The sequence below is a fragment of the Agelaius tricolor genome, unplaced genomic scaffold (assembly GCF_023055355.1).
Source record: "Agelaius tricolor isolate 1412-34295 unplaced genomic scaffold, bAgeTri1.0.p SCAF_36, whole genome shotgun sequence".
Classification (NCBI taxonomy): Eukaryota; Metazoa; Chordata; class Aves; order Passeriformes; family Icteridae; genus Agelaius; species Agelaius tricolor.
In genome coordinates, this window is record NW_027269296.1 from 610,242 (window position 1) to 626,843 (window position 16,602).

At 52.9% G+C, this 16,602-nt stretch overlaps 2 protein-coding genes across 3 annotated transcripts; both read right to left on the reverse strand.

Moving 5' to 3' along the window:
- Positions 1 to 1,009: 1,009 nt before the first annotated feature.
- On the reverse strand, positions 1,010 to 4,540 carry HMGN2 (high mobility group nucleosomal binding domain 2). The gene is made up of 6 exons (XM_071453527.1): positions 4,221 to 4,540; positions 3,607 to 3,651; positions 3,173 to 3,202; positions 2,631 to 2,681; positions 2,213 to 2,308; positions 1,010 to 1,875 (listed from the first exon to the last, which is right to left on the reverse strand). The coding sequence occupies exons 1-6, from the start codon at positions 4,233 to 4,235 to the stop codon at positions 1,840 to 1,842; spliced, it is 273 nt and encodes a 90-aa protein (XP_071309628.1). The 5' UTR covers positions 4,236 to 4,540; the 3' UTR covers positions 1,010 to 1,839.
- A 1,586-nt stretch (positions 4,541 to 6,126) lies between these two features.
- On the reverse strand, positions 6,127 to 15,938 carry DHDDS (dehydrodolichyl diphosphate synthase subunit). Of its 2 annotated transcripts, XM_071453525.1 has the most exons (9): positions 15,854 to 15,938; positions 14,835 to 14,918; positions 13,910 to 14,026; positions 13,239 to 13,381; positions 12,527 to 12,643; positions 12,253 to 12,354; positions 11,492 to 11,606; positions 10,266 to 10,373; positions 6,127 to 7,554 (listed from the first exon to the last, which is right to left on the reverse strand). In XM_071453525.1, the coding sequence occupies exons 2-9, from the start codon at positions 14,895 to 14,897 to the stop codon at positions 7,318 to 7,320; spliced, it is 1,002 nt and encodes a 333-aa protein (XP_071309626.1). In that variant the 5' UTR covers positions 14,898 to 14,918; positions 15,854 to 15,938; the 3' UTR covers positions 6,127 to 7,317. The 2 variants fall into 2 exon arrangements, with proteins under 2 accessions (XP_071309626.1, XP_071309627.1); XM_071453526.1 differs by lacking the exon at positions 10,266 to 10,373.
- Positions 15,939 to 16,602: the final 664 nt, after the last annotated feature.

Here is a 16,602-nt window from a genome sequence, read left to right on the forward strand (position 1 = left end):
AAAGCAAGGCAGGCTATTTCCAATTTTCTGATTTTAAGATTTAATTATTATTTTCTTTTCCACAGTGACATCCCACTGCCCAGCTGCCCCAGCGACTGCTCAGGTTTGGTGGCTGTTTCTGGGTGGGGTTTGATGAAGATTATTAAGGATTATTCACCATTATTTTTTTTCTGTTAGACAGAGCAGCCGTGGAACACGGGATGGAACGAGAGCTCCTAGGGCACATCCCAAACTGCCTTTTGTGCCTGCAGCCGCTCCTGGACACTTCCAGCACTCCCGACATCGGAAATTTCTGGATGTGAAACTCTGCCCTGCTCGTTTCCACTGGATTCCCTCTGAAATCAGCACAGGTTGAAACAGGTCACTGAACTTAATCACAAACAGACACTGAAATCCCAGGGAAAGCCAAGCAGGGATGGAAAAAATATTCATCTGACAGCCACTGAAGGAGACTTTTACACAGGGGGGTTTGGGTTTGGCTCTGCTCTGGAGTCTAAGTAGCCATTATAAAAATGGTGCATTTTTACTCAAAAAATCTCGTCTCCTGCTTAGTCACTACCCCAGCCAGGTCTGGATTCGATTAGCAGGAGCAACAATATTCAAGTTTAAGTGCAGAAATGTAACACATCATCAGTTTTATGGAGCCAGTTCTGGTTTCACTCCCAAGAAAAGCTCACCAGAATTTTACTTTTCTCTGCAGCAAGATCGCTGTATTCCTCCCTGTTTCGTACAGTGCTACATTTTAGAAAATAAAGAAAAATTAACTCAGTGGATTCACTTAGATGTTCCATTTTCAGCCTCCAAGTAAGCCAAGGCTCTAAAACCACCCTGCAGGGATCTAGCTTTTAGGCAAGGAAACCTCACTTTCAGGTAAGGAAATCTTGCTTTTCAGGTGTGAATTACAACAATTAATTATCTGAATGAAAACACAAACACAGGCATGCAGAAAGCAAATGTTCTTAAACCACATGAAGTGAACTAAAGGCAGGAGAAATTAGAGAGCATTAAGAACAGTCCAAGCCAAACCGTATCCAGCTTTATTAAAGGTACTTTTCATGAACAATCATGGTAATTTAGGCAGGACATGGGCTACAATCCGCAACATTTTACAACAACTGTCAAACTCCCCTCCCTTGGTGGACTACTGAAATGGAGAAGTTGCTAAAAACCGTCAGAATGTTCAGCTTGCACTGGCAGAGGGCGAAGTTTAGAGTGAGGGTGGACACGTTCCCATGGCACGTTGTCTGACAACGCTGCACAAACCCACCCTGACTTGGAGAGGAGAACAAACTCCAGAGGCAGAATTCTGCATCTGAGGGTCCACAGAGGAAAAGAGGAAGCGCAGCTCCTTTTTGAGCCAGCCCATCCCAGACTGGCCACCAGCAATCCGGATCCTCGGCCAGAGGAACGTCCCAGCTCTGCTGTGCTTTGCAGTGATGGCTCTGGGAGAACAGGGGGACACCGGGGCAGAACTGGTGGCACTCGGATGTGGAGCAGGCAACAGCATCTTGGGAGCTCTGACGTTCACTTGGACACAACTGACACGCAGCACGGGGGAATCCCTTCTTCCTCCCTGCAGGAAGGGCCCTTCTTCCAAAAACTGGGGGACTGGCAGAAGCTTTTCTTATTAAAATTTAGGTTTTGAGAAATAGACTAAATGACATTTGTCCCCATTGCCCCCCACCCCCCCAGAACACAACAATGAAGCGGTCTGTGTGCTAACAACATAGCTTAAAAAAAAGTAAACCAAAATTCTGCATTGTTATAAAACTTGATAAAAAATAGTATTTCAAACTGTACAGTCACCAGAAGTACACAGTTATCAAAAATTCACACGTTTTACTTGGCTTCACCAGCACCTTCAGCTTTCTGTGCCTGAAAAGGAAAAGGGGAACAAGTGAACACATTAAAACAATGGACACTCATTTTTCTATACAGCAAAACCCTGAGCAGAACAAATCCTCTCTGGGCCGCACAGCTCTGATTTTTAATAAAATTAAATTGAACACCTGTTGCCTACAACACAACTCAGAAGTTGCTTTTTGAATTCACAGAAGAACAGTAACTTCCATGTGGCAACATCCCCTGGCAAACAAACAATTTAACTCTTTACCAACACCCCCTCCGTGCTGAGTGTTGTAAGCAACACCCACAAGCCAAGACCTGTCTGGGTCCGAGAGGGAAAGGAATCAATGCCAGGCTGCTGGGATACCTGGTCTGTTTTGGCATCTCCATTTTCTGCAGGGTTGTTTCCCTCCTTGCCAGCATCAGCTTTTCCTTTCTTCCCCTTGGGCACCTTCTCGCTCTTCTGTAAATGCAAGACAACATTTGCTGGCAGCTCCCAGAGCCAGGCACGAGGACAGCCCCCCTTTGGGGGTGGTGGCCCCAAAAGAACACAGACACCAAGGTTTGTTTGTGAAGGGACTGACAGCAAGTGGGAAGCCTTCACTTGGGTATTTTTTATGCAAATTCTGTAAAATCTGCAAGTTGTCAGTTCAGCTTTAGGATGCAGCTCCATTTCCTCACTGCACAGCTGTTAACCAAAGGTTTGTCAGCTGTTGCTATTGCCAGGCAATGCCAAACCTCATCACCCTTTATTCACCTTTCCAAACAGCCCTGACCCAACTCACCTTTGGAGCTGCTTTTTTAGGTTTGGGCTCTGGCTTGGGAGGAGCGGGCTTCTGCAAGGGAGAGAAAACCTGGTTAGACACTGGTGGGATGGTGTGGCTTGGGAGCACCTCAGAGCCCCTGCAGTGCCACCCCTGCCAGGCAGGGACACCCTCCCCTGTGCCAGGGCCTGCCCACCCTCAAAGCCAGGAATTCCCTCCCCACATCCCAGCCCTCTGGCAGTGGGAAGCCATTCCCACTTTGTCCTGGCACTCCAGGCCCTTGTTCAAATCCTGCTTCAGAGAAACAAACTACTTTCTTTTTTTTTTTTTTTAAACATTCAGCCAAATAGCTTCTTTTTAGGAAAGCAAATAAAGCATTTGAACTGCAGCAGCTGTTTGGTTTGTCCATTATTTTACCACTCCCACAGCAGCATACAATGGGCCAGGTCCTTAAGGCAGGAACTCAGTTTTCACCTCCAGCACTGACACACATTTACACACGCAGTGGTTGTGTGTAAAACCACCGGGTGTGGTGACAGCTCTGCCAGCAAGAGGATACTCACAGCAGATAACCTCGCTGATCTCCGCTGAGGCTGTTGGAAAAGGAGAATGGTTCCATTAAAATGACATGGGATAGGCATTCTCAAAATATCACAAACTTGCTCTCTTCCCAATGTAGTAAATCCCCAGAAATTATATCTATAGCTCTTTAGTTTTTAGAAATTAAGATGGTAGTTTCCCAGTTTCCCCTTTTCTGTGTTCTCAAGAAACATGAGGCTATGCTGTTGAAATTACTAATAGCTAATGATAGTTGAGTAGATTTTTCACAGTTAAAAGAAGATTTCTCATGGTTAAAAAGCAGTTAAGACTTTGAAAAGTCAGAATCAATTGAGACCAACCCTCCCCACTATTCCCCAGTTATTCTGATGGCGTTAAACCTCATCTTCCAAAGGAAACACTTGATGATCCAACTTTCTCAAAACACTGAACTTCTTACCTCATCCTTAACTTTGGCCTTATCGCCCTTGGTCTCTCCTTCAGCCTGGGGACAGGGACACAGGTTGCAGGGACGAGTGACGGACAGGACCCGGTCCCCAGCCGCTGTTTCACCCCAAATCCCGAGGGGACCGTGCCGGTCGCAGCCCGGCGGGTGCCGGCCCCTCCCCGCGGGGCCGGGCGGGGGATGCCGGGCACAGCCCGCACGGGGCGGCGCAGGCGGGGCCCGGGGCCGTGCGCGGGGTCGGTGCGGGGGCGCCGCTGCCTCTCGGGGCGGGCCCCGCATCCCTCCCCTCCCGCCCCCGCCGTTTTGGCGGCAAAGCTCCGCCGCCGCTTCCCGCCCTTTCCCGCCCGCACCGGCGCTCCCCTCCCCCTCCCCTCGCCCCGACCTCCCGCCAAAACCAACCGGTCCGGACCGGCGGGCCCCTCCCGCGCCGCGGCCCCGCCGGCACCGCCGCCCCCACCCCGCCGAGGCCTCGCGGCTCCGTTACCGCCCCGAAGGCGCGGGGGGAGCGCTGGTCCCGCCCCCCCTCCCACAGGCGGCTCCGTGAGGGGGGAACGGACACCGTGAGGGGGGAGAGGGCGGCGGGGGCGGGGGGCGGCAGCTGCACGTACCTTTCTCTTCGGCATGGCTCCGCGTGTGCGCGCGTGTGAACGTGCGTGTGAGTGGGAGTGTGTGTGTGAGCGTGTGCGGGCAGCGGAGCGCGCCGGGCGGCGTGAGGGGGCGGAGGGAGCGGCGCGGGGAGGCGGGGGTGGGGGAGCCGGGCGCGCTGGCGGCGCTGCGGTGCGGGGCGCTGCGTGCGGGGCGCGGTGCGCGGGGCTGCACCCGGCGGGCTGCGCTGGTCCCGACCCCACTAATTGGAATCGGGTGTTTATAAAGTTTTATATAGAGCCGGACGCGGCCCAACCGGTTCCAGCCGGATCCCCGCCGCCCCGCGCGCCCATTGGCCCGCGCGGGTCACGTGGGCTGGGGCCAAGGCGGGGAGGGAAGGAGGGGATGGGGGGGGGGGGGGCGCGCGGAGGGGGCGGCGCGCGCGCCATTCACCCCCCCCCCCCCTCCGTGCGCGCGCGCGGGAAACCGGGGGGGGGGGAGGGAAAAATGGGGGGGAAAAGGTGAAAATCCGGGATGTGGAAAACGGCTCGGGGAAAAGGGGGGGACACCCCGAACCCCGCCGCGATCCCGCGCGCAGGTGAGCGGAGCTGTTCGTTCAGCACCTCCCGCCCCGCGGGCCCCTCCCGGGGGAAGCACCGGGCGCCCTTTCCCTGTGAAAACACCGGAGATGCGGGAGCCGGTCCGGAAAGGAGGCGGCACTGCTGGAAGGAGAGACAGAAACGTTAAAAAGCAATGAAACGACGTTCAATCAATTCACACAGGTGCCCGCTGCTGGTGCCAGGCGGCTCGGGAAGTTGGGCTCCTTCCAAGAGGGGACATTGCTCACACCTGGCACCGCCGCGGCCCCTGCGCTGTAAATCCGGCCGAACATCTTCATCACCCCTTCACCGCGCCCTCAACTCTTCACTTTTTAGCTCAGCCTCATTCAGAAAAACACCCCAAGGAACAGCCTTCCCCCCTTCCCTGCCCAGGTCAATTCAGGCTTTTTCACACCTCAGCTGCACAGTTTTTCCAGCCATGCTGATTCTTCCCATCTTCAGCCCATGTAAATGAATGATGGAGGTGCTGTTCTCACTGACAGCAGCCTGTGGCTCTGTTCCCACAGATTCACTGGAAAGATGCACTCCTGAAACTCTGGAGTCTGCCTGGGTAACTCACCTGCACCCTCTGACAAAGGAAGGCTCACAGGGGAAACAACTGCAATTGCATTTACTGCAATAACTGATGCAGCTGAAATGCACCAAGTCAGGTAACAGGAACCTTTTGCCACTGCTTGAAGGGCACTTCCTCCTCCCCTGCTCCAGTGATGCCTTTCATAAAATGGATTAAAACTTTCCACACAAGTATTTTCTAAACCAGATCCTTCACTTACTTACCTCCCCTGCAGCAGGACCAGTACTTTGTGGAAAGCCACCTCTGTGGCTTTTGTCACCTGTAGAGTCAGAACACAACAGAAACTTTTTTTTTCCTTAGGGCAAAAATGCATTTTTTGAGTAGAGGAGTCTCCCCTCTCCCCATCAGCCTGGCAAAGCAGACTGGAGTTTCCATCTCATGGAGAGTATATACACTTTCCAGTTTCCTGAAACATGGAAAATATAAAATACAGCAAAAGAAGTTTAAAATCAACAGCTCTCATCATCTCAGCACATTTTTAGCCAAATTCTCTTTGTTACTTACACAAGAGGTGGAACCTGCACACGGCTTCCCTCGGGCAGGCTTTGGGGTATCAGCAAACTGCTCACACTGCACTGCAAAAATAACCTGCAAATCATCCCAGGCTAGCAGGAATCACATGAGGAGTCTGTCACAGATTAAATATTATTATATTAAACCTGGATTCCAGCTTCACACACCTTAAAATAAGCAGCTCCACATACTTGTAAACATTCAGGTTATTTTTTAAATAACTTTGGTATGAATATACTTTATTCCCAGTTTGACTACACAGTTCTTCACAATCACAGGCCAAGTGCTCAGTGTGCAGCACTTACAAGGCTGTTAAATCTGCATTTTGTGGTTTTCACCTGGAGGTAAGGAAGAAACACTTCAAAACCCAGCAACAGCTGGTACTGCCACACGTGTGTGTGCATCAGGAGCAAAATTCAAGACATTTTCAGTCATTTTGATCGTGGGGACGGAAACCAGGAGGAATGAGGGATGGAAACAACCCTGGAAATCAGCTTGTCCATCTCCCTGCCAACAGAAAACTGAGAACAAGCAATACTCCACAGCTGCTCTGGCCACTCCCTTTAGGATCAGCCAAACTGCCCTTCTGAACCATTTGGGCTGGGGTCAGAGGTGGGTTTTGGCTACTGTATTCCTGCATTAGGCCCACCCTCGTTCCCTGGAGCTCCCTCAGAGGGTTTGGCATGTGGCAGCCATCACCTGTTTAGCCAATTCCCTTCCTGAGAAGGTTCATTCCCAAGCAATCCTTTTTTCCTGCCTGCTCAGAGCCTTCCCCAAGGTCAGTGTGGTCCAGCACCTCCTGCACCTGGGTTTTCCCCACATACACTGCTCAGGAGAGATCTCAGAACCTGCTGAAGCTTTGGAGCAGCTTCTTTTCTTCACAGCAAGGCTGGGAACCCTTCCTTTAGCTCTCTGGAAAGCAGGAGTGGACACATCCCAGCCAGCAGTCAGTGGGGAAAAGACAAGATGCTCTCAGGGAGCAGGCAGAGGGGAATGCCCCCAACAGCAGGACAATCCTCTCCCTTGGTGGGACACAGAGCACATCTCAGCAGGAGATTCCCTACTGCAGAGCCAGGGAAGGGACCCGAGCCCAGAGTGATTTAACAGGACTGAACTGGTGTGGCTGGGCCAGCTCAGGAGCAACCAGAGAACTGGGGGAGGCTCATTGCAGTGAACTTCTGGTCACTGGAACACCTGGGCTGCCAAGGACCCGGCAGCAGAGAGCCAGCAGGGGGCAGGGAGGTGACACAGGACGGCAGCACCTTCCCCAGCAGCATCCCAGGCCAGGAGAGCTCCCAGCAGCCATCCCTGCTCGGGCAGGGCAGGGCCGGCGGGATGGGAGCTCCTGGAGCAGCCCCTGTGGGCAGCAGCCGCTCGCTCTGCAGGCCGCGGTCCCCAGAGCCGGCACCTGTGTCACGCAGACACTGGACACAGTCTCTCCAAGAAATCTGCCCTCTTGTGCTCCAGGGCCTGCAGGAAGCCCTGGATCCTCTCCTCCCTCAGGGCTGTGCACCTCTGCAGCAGCGAGCGCCGGCGCCGCGCGTCTGCGCGGGACACGCACCCCTCCTGCTGCAGCTTCTTGCTCACGTAGGCCTGGTCCCTCTCCAGCTGCTGCCGCCTCCTCTCCTCCAGGTAGGAGTCTCTGGCCTTCTGCAGGGAAAAGCAGGAGTGTTAGCACCTTAGCAGCCCCTGAGCTCACCTGTGGGATAGGGGGACAGACAGCCTGGCTCACTCTGCTCTGCCTCTTCCACCTTGAGGCAGCTGCTCAAGAAATACAGGGATGTCCTCCAGGGCACAGCTCTGCTCAGAGCATTAGCTCCTAGTTAGAACAGATAAAAGTCAGGACAGATTGTGGGGAAACCCTCAGGTACTGGAATCAGAGAGGAACAGCTACAGGAGAGCTCCTGGACCCCAGGCACACACACCCTTATCCTCACCAGTGCTATCACAGCCTTTTGGATCCTATTCCCCCGGCTGCTGAGAGGTTTTAGGGGATTCCAAACCATGACTTACAGGGCAATTTTTTGAGGTGATCCAGTATTGAGCTAATCAGCTTTAAAACAAAAGCAGGAATAAGCTCAGCATCCCCAAATTTCTGTGATCTCAGAGTGTACTGGCTTGAGACACAGCAGGAGAAAAGCAAAGGCAGGAGCCATCCTTGTCTACCTTTCAATTATTTGAAATATTTCGTTGTAGAACATCACTTTTAGATTTCTCCTTATTGCACACATCCTGGCCTGCAGCCTCCAACAGCAAAAACACATCAGCAGGCAGGAATATTGAGGTTCTATTTTTAAAAACTGTAAAACTGGTCACTGTGACATAAACTGACACACACACACACACTCTTGGGAAGTGCTGCTCTTTCAAACAAGCAAGAAGAACAATTACTGTAATGAGAGCCTGACTCACTCATCCCCACACTTTTCCTGAGCCCAGGGCAGCTATAGCTCTGGAAATTAGCTCTTGTTGTGCTGGCAGTGTGAGCAGAAATATCCCCAGCAATCCCCCAGAATGGAGATGCACTCAGGGCTGACTGCAAGGATCAGCAGCAGCCTGCTGAGCAGGAGACTTCACTCCTCAAAGTGCAGTTCTGCTGGTGGCCCAGCAAAGACTCAGCTCACCCCTGCAGGGGCAGGCTGGCCAGCCAAGCCCTAAATTCCTCCCCAGGATCTACCAGGCACCAAAAGCAGGGTCCAGGTGATCCTGGGACTCCATGGAGAGCAACAAACAGCTGGGAAATAAAATGCCAGCCATGGAAAGTGATGCTGTTTGAGCTGATGGAAGGAGGATTTCTTGTATCCAATGCCTCCAAATCAAAGGGGGTTTCTGTACCTTGTCACCCCTCCCATCCTGCTGCCCATCCACATCCCAAAAGCAGCAGCCCATTCTTCCCAAAGCTGCTGTAAAACATCCTGGCCTCTCAGCAAGTCCCCCCAGCCCCACCATCCTCACTGACAGCAACCCTTCCACCAAGAGAATTTGCTTTGTGACCTCTTTTGGATTTCAAGATCACCTATTTTAGATTTTAAAAGACCCAGCTCCTAAATCTCAGTTCCTGTGAGGGAGAACTCCTCCCTTTGCACAATTGTGAGGGTTCCCTGGGAAAAAGGGCAGCCTCAGACACTGCAAAGTGGCTCTTACAGGGAGAAAACTGAGCAGAGAACAAATGTGGACAATGAGAAACCTTGATAATAGCATGGCATGAACACATCCAGCCACCAACCAGAGCTAAGCAAAGATGAGAATAGCTGGGAACAGAAGCTGCATTTGTTGCCTGTCAGAAACCAGCACCAGGAGCAAAGTCAGAACAGTGACCTTACTGTTCCAGACAGAGGCTAAGCTCATGGCAATGACAAACACTACTGCCTTCTTTGCTTCCCTCTTCATGCAGAAGGTGAACTGCCATTAGTTGTACTAATACAATGAATTGCTGGTAGGAAAAGGGCAGACTTGGGCCAGAAATAGGAACAAAAGAGGTTAAGGACATGGACAGTTTGGATGCTGCCAGACTGGCTGCACTTGATTAAATTCAGCCATAGCCACAACTGGCTATAATCTCTTTGACAACTCTCAGGGGTGAGCGAGGTCCCTGAAGGTAGAAAAGGGCACTGGAATGCCCGTCTCTAAAAAGAGGACCCAAATAATTATGGAGCAGACACACTGAGCAGTGAGATGTGGTGAGGTCCTTCTGCCTCTGTCACCAGCTGCTGCCCCCCACATTTCTCCATCAGGAGCTCCAGCTCCCACACTGGTTTTGCTCAAAAACAGCCAAACTACTATCTCACTACTGAACTGGCCAGCTGTAGGAGAAGCAGGTCAGGGAGAGCTCACAGCAACAGATCCAAAGGGAGAGGAACAATGTCAGTGAGCAATAGGAACAATCCCTTCAGCAGGTACATCTGGACCCACCAGAAAGAGGACACTTGTCCACAGACTCACAGCTCAGGCTGCCTCATTTCAGCTCCCAGACAGGAAACGACCCTAAAAACAATAGTGGAGTTGGGGGAAGAGCATGTGAGCACTCCCTGCTTGTTAGAGTGTGAGTGCAGATTCCACCCTGTGGCAGACCAGCAGTGTGAGCCCTGGGACAGATGCTCCAGCTGCTGGAATGAGCAATGAGTGACAGAGACAGGGCTGACTTTGGAGATTTTGGGACTTGCTGAAAGTAGAGGAGTCTGGCCACACCCCAAGACCTTGGAACAAGCCACAGGGGTACAGGAGGAGCAACACATGAGCTGCTACTGAAAGGAGATCCTAACAACCAACCATGGCTCCCCCCTTGCAGCCTCTCACCTGATCTCAGCTGCTGTGCAGGGAACACGTGGGGCTGGGCTTCCCATTCCCCAGGGCTCCCTTACCTGTAAAGCACTGTAGTTCATCTGGAACTGAAGGATAGCTTCACACAAGTTCCAAAAGGAATATTCTGGCCACAAGACTGATTGAAACACCAGGCATGAATGGGATGTCTGCAGGAAGCAAGATCACCAACAATTTTATCATTGAGCAAGAGAAAAACTCATTAAGATGCAACTCTGTTGGGCAAACGATGCCACTTTCCCCACAAAGGTTTTACCTAGGCTGTGTTATCAGATTCTACTTAAAGTGAGGTAAAAACCAGCTAGGAGAGTCTGAAATTGCACAGTGTAGAGTCCTTGTAATTCGTTTTCATTGCTGGGACACCAGTCATCCACTCCTGCAAAGGCATCAGCAGAATTCTTTCTAATGCTGTGTTGGACTTCAGAGAGGTGTTTTTAATAGCTTAAGCATCACAGACTTATAAAAAACCTAAAATAGCAACACTGGAGTACCAAAGGCTAAGGGAATAACAGTTGAACTGAGGATCAGGACATGACATTTAAGCCATTCTTCAAATGACATCTCATGATATTCCTTACTGCCCACTCATGGCATTTAAAGTGCTTAATGGAGCCAAGAGCTGTGGTGCACTGAAGATATCCTTGAGCTGGATGATGAAAGATTTCAAGTCAAAACCTATTTTTGCCACCAAATTCCTCAGAGTTTGGGATAAATATGTTCCTATGATGACTGCTAAAACAAGCCAACACTGAACAGGACCCCTCTACCAGCGAGAGGAGCAAGCCAAGTGTTATTTCATAGCATCAACACCACCCAGGGTATGGGTGTGCCCAAAAATAGGGGGAAGGAGAGGGGATGCCTTGGTAGGTAAGCACAGCTCAGGCCAGACAACTTCTGAGAACTTGCCAATTAAATAATTTGGAATGGGGATAATTTGATGTGGTTGCCTAAAGGCAATTGGGTTTTGGCTCCAAACTGTACATACAAAATAACACGTGAGCTTCAGCTGAAGCAACTCCACTCAAACATTCTCTACAAACAAGAAATTATCTAAAGGTGAGGAGAGGAGCCAAGGGATGAGAATTCATGATTTTATGCAAGCACAGATTGCTCAGAGGTGCCCCAGCACTCAGCCCATCCTGGAAGTTCCCTGACCCCAGCAGAAGGAGCTTCAGAGCCCTCACTTCTGCTTGCACCTGGAGTCAGTGGACACCAGCACCCTCTGAGGCAAAGATGGACCATCCCAAGGAGAGAACAGAGACTTTACCTGCCAGAGCAAGAAGTCACTGAGGCGAACCTCCCCAGAGGTTCTTATCAGCAGGTCAGGGTCAGGGGAGTTGTTGGTGTACAGACATTTATCCAGCAGGGACTCAGACACGTCACTGAAAGAGACACAGCTCATCACACACCCTTCCTGGCCTGATGGATGTGCCACAAAGCAGAATTAAGGGGTTTTCTGTAAACTCAGAGCTGCAAATTAAAACTGGCTGGTGGAGCTGGACCACAGGCAATCATTGACTTGCTTCTTTTAGACACTGCTGTCTGCTCCACAGGCTATTCCAAATTCAGCCCCCAGAGCATCCCACTCCATGCTCTTTGAAACGTAACACAGTGGTGGAAGCAGACTGTGAGGGCTTCCATCTGCAGCAGGAGCAGAGTGTAACTATTCCCTCTCCTTCAGGGTGGAGGAACAGTGCAGCATTCATGATTCATCTGTTGTTTGACCTCATAGCTAAGACTGTCAGCCAAGCAGCCAATTGTTGTGGCATAAAATCTGCCTTCACATTTAAACTAACTTAAGACACAGACCTAATTTCTCTTCTGCCTTGGTTGTGTATCCATCACCATGGTAACTGAAATAATAAAAGCCAAACATTGCATAGTAACTTTAAGTCATTTGTTCCAGTCCCACTGGTTTAATGAGATCTATTTAAAAGCCACTTGGCTTCTGAGAGGTTTCTCATGCAGTGTGAGTGGTGAGAGAGGCAGGATTCACCCCAAAGCCTCACACAGAAAGCCAAGAGTTACCTGGGCTCCAGCAGGCCTTGCTCCACCCCCCAGGCCATCTCCCTGACAGCATTGCTGATCTCGTGTCTCGATGTGTAAGCAAAGCAGACGTTCAGAAAGCACCTGCACAGAGGAAAAGCTGTGAGAGGCTCATCCTGGGAAGGCCCAGCACATGACAGTGATGTGTGCTTGTAGGACCAGGAAGGAAAAAGAGGTGCAGCATGTCTGACAAGTCCCAGCCCTCAGAAGAGGAGGAAGATGTGACTGTCAGCTCGTTACACTGAGTGTCACTCACTTGTTGTAGCTCCTGGTTGCCAGCACAGCCTGGGCAATCAGCTCCTGGATATCCACGGGCAGGAGGGGCAGATCCCCGAGGACACGGATGCACACCCCGTGCTTCTTCAGGTTCTCCCTGCACCCAGCCAGTGGGGACCACAGAAAGCACATCAGTCCCTACTGCACAGTGCCAACACCCACCCCCAGCTTCAGCAAAGCTGGCAACTGGAGAAAGGCAAAACCACCAAATGCTTTTCAGGTGTGCCAAGCTGGCTGAGATCTGACCATCCCAAAGCATTCCATAAAGGCACAGTGATCATTCCCCACACAGTTCCTGAGGTACAGACATCACCAAAGGACCAGGACGTGACCACAGACCAGGCATCCCTCCCTGTGGAGGCTTAGAGTACAACCATAGGCTCTGGGCACCTTTAACTAACCAAAAATTAAGACAGAGCTTTGATGAAATCAACATCTGTCACTCTGTGTTTCTGATTATCTGAAATCTCTCCTTGTCCCCATGGTTTGGGTGGCACAGTTGTCCCAAATGTGATGTGCAGGGGCAGTGTGCATGCACAGAGCTGCACACCCCACCCAGGCAGGCACAGCCCCTCCAGTCAGTCCCTGACTGCAGGTGGGGAGGGCTCTCCTCATGAATCCACTCTCACAGCTTGGAACATCCCTGCCACTCGTGGTGTCCTGCCCCAGTTCCACCCGTGAGGGGCTCTTACTGCTCCTCCAGGAGGCGGCTGAACTTCTGTCTGGCCAGGTCCATGAGCCCATCCACCTCCTCCTTGGAGCGTTTGAAGTTCTCGATGCTGAAGGCATAAACTGTCACCTCCCGAATGCCCAGGTTCAGGCACCACCGCAGTGTCTGCAACAAGACCAAATGGAACAGTCAGGCCAGCAGGACACAACTGCTCCATGTGAAACCTTCCTGTGGCTTCCCACCAGGCCAGGGCTGGATCAAAATAAATGACTGTCAAAAATATGGAACCCCTTTCAGATTCATGCTAAAGAACAGGAGGAAAATATCACTACCTGAGGATGAGAATCCATCACAGGGGACTCATCCAGCAAGGAAAAGCACCACTGGTTTATAAATTGTATCATACTGCACCTTTCAAAATCTTTTCAAAGAAAGTCAACCTGTTTCATGGAAATAAAAGCCTTGGGATCTCTAAGGTAGATATTTTAATTGAGCACAAAACAGAAGGAAAACCAGCAGAATAGAATGACTCTGCAAGATAACACAGAGAGGGAGGAGCTGAAGTTGTGAATCCTGATGATGAACAGCAGCTCCAAGCACGGGAAGAGTGGAGAGAAGGAACACAGGACACCAGTCCAGCATCCAACCCAGCTCAAATTCCCACCACAGAAAGGCAGAAGACATCCTCCCCACCTGTGCCAGCTTATCAAAGCCTTGGGAATGTCCCTGCTGCCTCTCCACGTGACACTTCTGCGCGTAGCGGCGATTGCCATCCATGATGAAGGCAACGTGCTTGGGCATTGGACCTGCCTGCAGACAGGGAGAGGCACAGAGGGCAGCAGGTGAGCAGGGCTGTCCCCACTGAGAGCCCAGCCCTGTCCCCAGCAGCCCTGCGTCCTCCCAGGGCTGTCTCCCTGCAGCTGGAATGAGCAGGGTGCTCAGGGTGCTCCTTTCCTAGGCCAGTTTGGGCTCTCCAAAGGAACAGCTCAGTGCTGACAAGTGCCTGAGCTGGAAGGCAGCTCTGCCCTCCCCACCTCCCTCAGGACAGAGCTGCAGTGCTCAGGAGCTCAGTGCTGCCACAGCTGCAGCCAGGGAGGGGCCACACAGGATTTATGCTGCATTTTTCATTTCAGACCTCAAGGGCCTTTTCACAGACACAGTTACCCTCAGAGAGCACAAGAAGAGGCCACAAGACATCCCCCCACAGAGAGCAGTGCTCCTTTCCACTGACCTCTCTAGGGCAGCCCCACCAGTCTCAAGCCTGAGCAAGGAGAGAATCTTCCTGGAACTGGTGAGATTTTGTTCCAATACTCGGTTTCCTTCCTTAAACTCCCACCGTGAGGATCCCTCTTCTCTCCCTCCTTCCCATGCCTTGCCATCGTCAGCAAGGGCACAGATCCTTATTGGCAAGCACTGCCTGCAGTCCTGCTCATTTGCAAGGCTAAGCCTAAGCAATCTCCCACCCTGGGATGGAGTTGAGGGATGCACATCCAGTGCCAGCACTAAATGTAGCCTTGCCAACAATGCTCCCTTTCCAGAGCTCTGCAGACAGAGACAGTTCCACCCCGAAGAACCTGCCAGCTCCTCACCACAAAATCCACCCAAATCCACCCCTTACCTTGATGATGTTGGCACAGAACCTCTCTATGATGGTCAGCTCGCCCTCTCTGATCCACGACATTTTTTATTGAGAGCTCCTTTCCTTTATCAAAGGGAAGATGAAAATAAAGGGGTTAAAGGTGATTGTTTGAGCCCAAAGCAAACAAACCACCTGGGAAAAATCAGCTCTGACTTGCTGATCTGGAGCCCTTTACATTGTCTGTGCAAGTCCTTGGATAAGCAGGCCGTGGGGAAGCTCAGAAACAGGCTCTGGAATTTTCCAGCTGTGTCATCTGAGTGGATTCTGCAGCAGCTGGTGCAAGGAAAACCATCCCCGAGTGCTGCAGCCTGCAGGACTGGCTCGTACAGACCCAGCCCAGCACAAACAGCCCAGACCCAACGGCCTGGACTTCATCCCACTATGCAGGGGCAGCAGCAGATCGAGTTACACTCGTGAGCTCATCCTCCGTGTGGGCTTTCTCGGCCTCCTCCCTCAGGAGGGGATCCCTACCCACAGCCACAGCCACAAACAGCGCAGGGAACCGCTGGACCTCGGGCTGCTCCTACAGCTCCTAACGCGGGGCTCGGGCAGAGCTCACCCAGCGCCACCGCTGGCTGCTGACGGCCGCTGTGACCCAGGGCTCCCGCACAACGCCCTCCGGAGAGAGCCGTGCCCGCTGCCCGGGCCGCCCGGGAGGCTCCAGCCCCCGGGACCCCGTCCCGCCGCCGGCAGCGAGCGGAGCCGGCCGAGGGCGGGGCGCACAGCCGGGCCCTGGGGGTGCCTCCCGGCCCCGGGACGCACAGCCAGACCCTGAGGGTGCCTCCGCTCCCCGGAGCCCCGCGGGCCCTCCCGGGAGGGGCGTCCCTCAGGCCTCCGCCGGCTCCGTGAGGGGAGGGACACGGCCGCCGGCGGGAGAGGCACGGCGGAAGGAGGCACAGCCCGCCCGCCACGCCCCCGCCGTGCCCGCTCAGCCCCGGTAAGCCCCGTTATGCCCCGGGTCAGCCCCGGCTCTCCCCGGTCCCTCCTGGTCCCGGTACCTGCCCCGGCGGCGCCGCCTCAGCCTCCGCCGGACGGTGACGTGCCCTTCCGCTTACGTCACACGGCGGCGCGCGCCGGACGGGGCGGGGCGGGGGCGGGCCCGCGCGTGCGCAAGGGCGGGGGCGCCCTGCGGGGAGGGGAAGATGGCGGCGGGGGAGCTGTGAGGGGAGGGGGAGATGGTGAGGGACAGGACACGGGAATGGCTACAGAGGGACAGAGGGCAGCGTGGATTGGCAGGAAACTCTCCCTTTGTGAGCTGTGGCTGCCCCTGGATCCCTGCAAGTGTCCCAGGCCAGGCTGGACATGGAGACTTGGAGCAGCCTGGGATGGGGAAGATGTCCCTGCCATGGCAGGAGTGGGATTATTGGGTGGGCTTTATTGTCCCTTCCACCCAAACCGCTCTGTGTTTCCGTGACAGGGCTGGGGCACTTTTGGGGAGGTGGGGTGTGGTTCCCTGGGCTCCTCAACCCCAGGGGAGAAAAACACAAGTAACCACACACAGAACATCACCAGCAGCCATTGCCCATGGTCTTTATTAATTTTTTTTTCCAGAAAATTAAAAAACCCCACATTTTACATAGTTGGTACAAAGACAAAAATAAAACGAGCAGAAGGGGGGGAAACCTGCAGCAGCAGGGGCAGAGGATGTCGCTGCAGGGACCACGGCAGGAAATGTCTTTGGGAAGCGTGAGTAACTGCTCAGGGGTCACCCTGAGCCCCACACACACACACACAGCCCCCCACATCC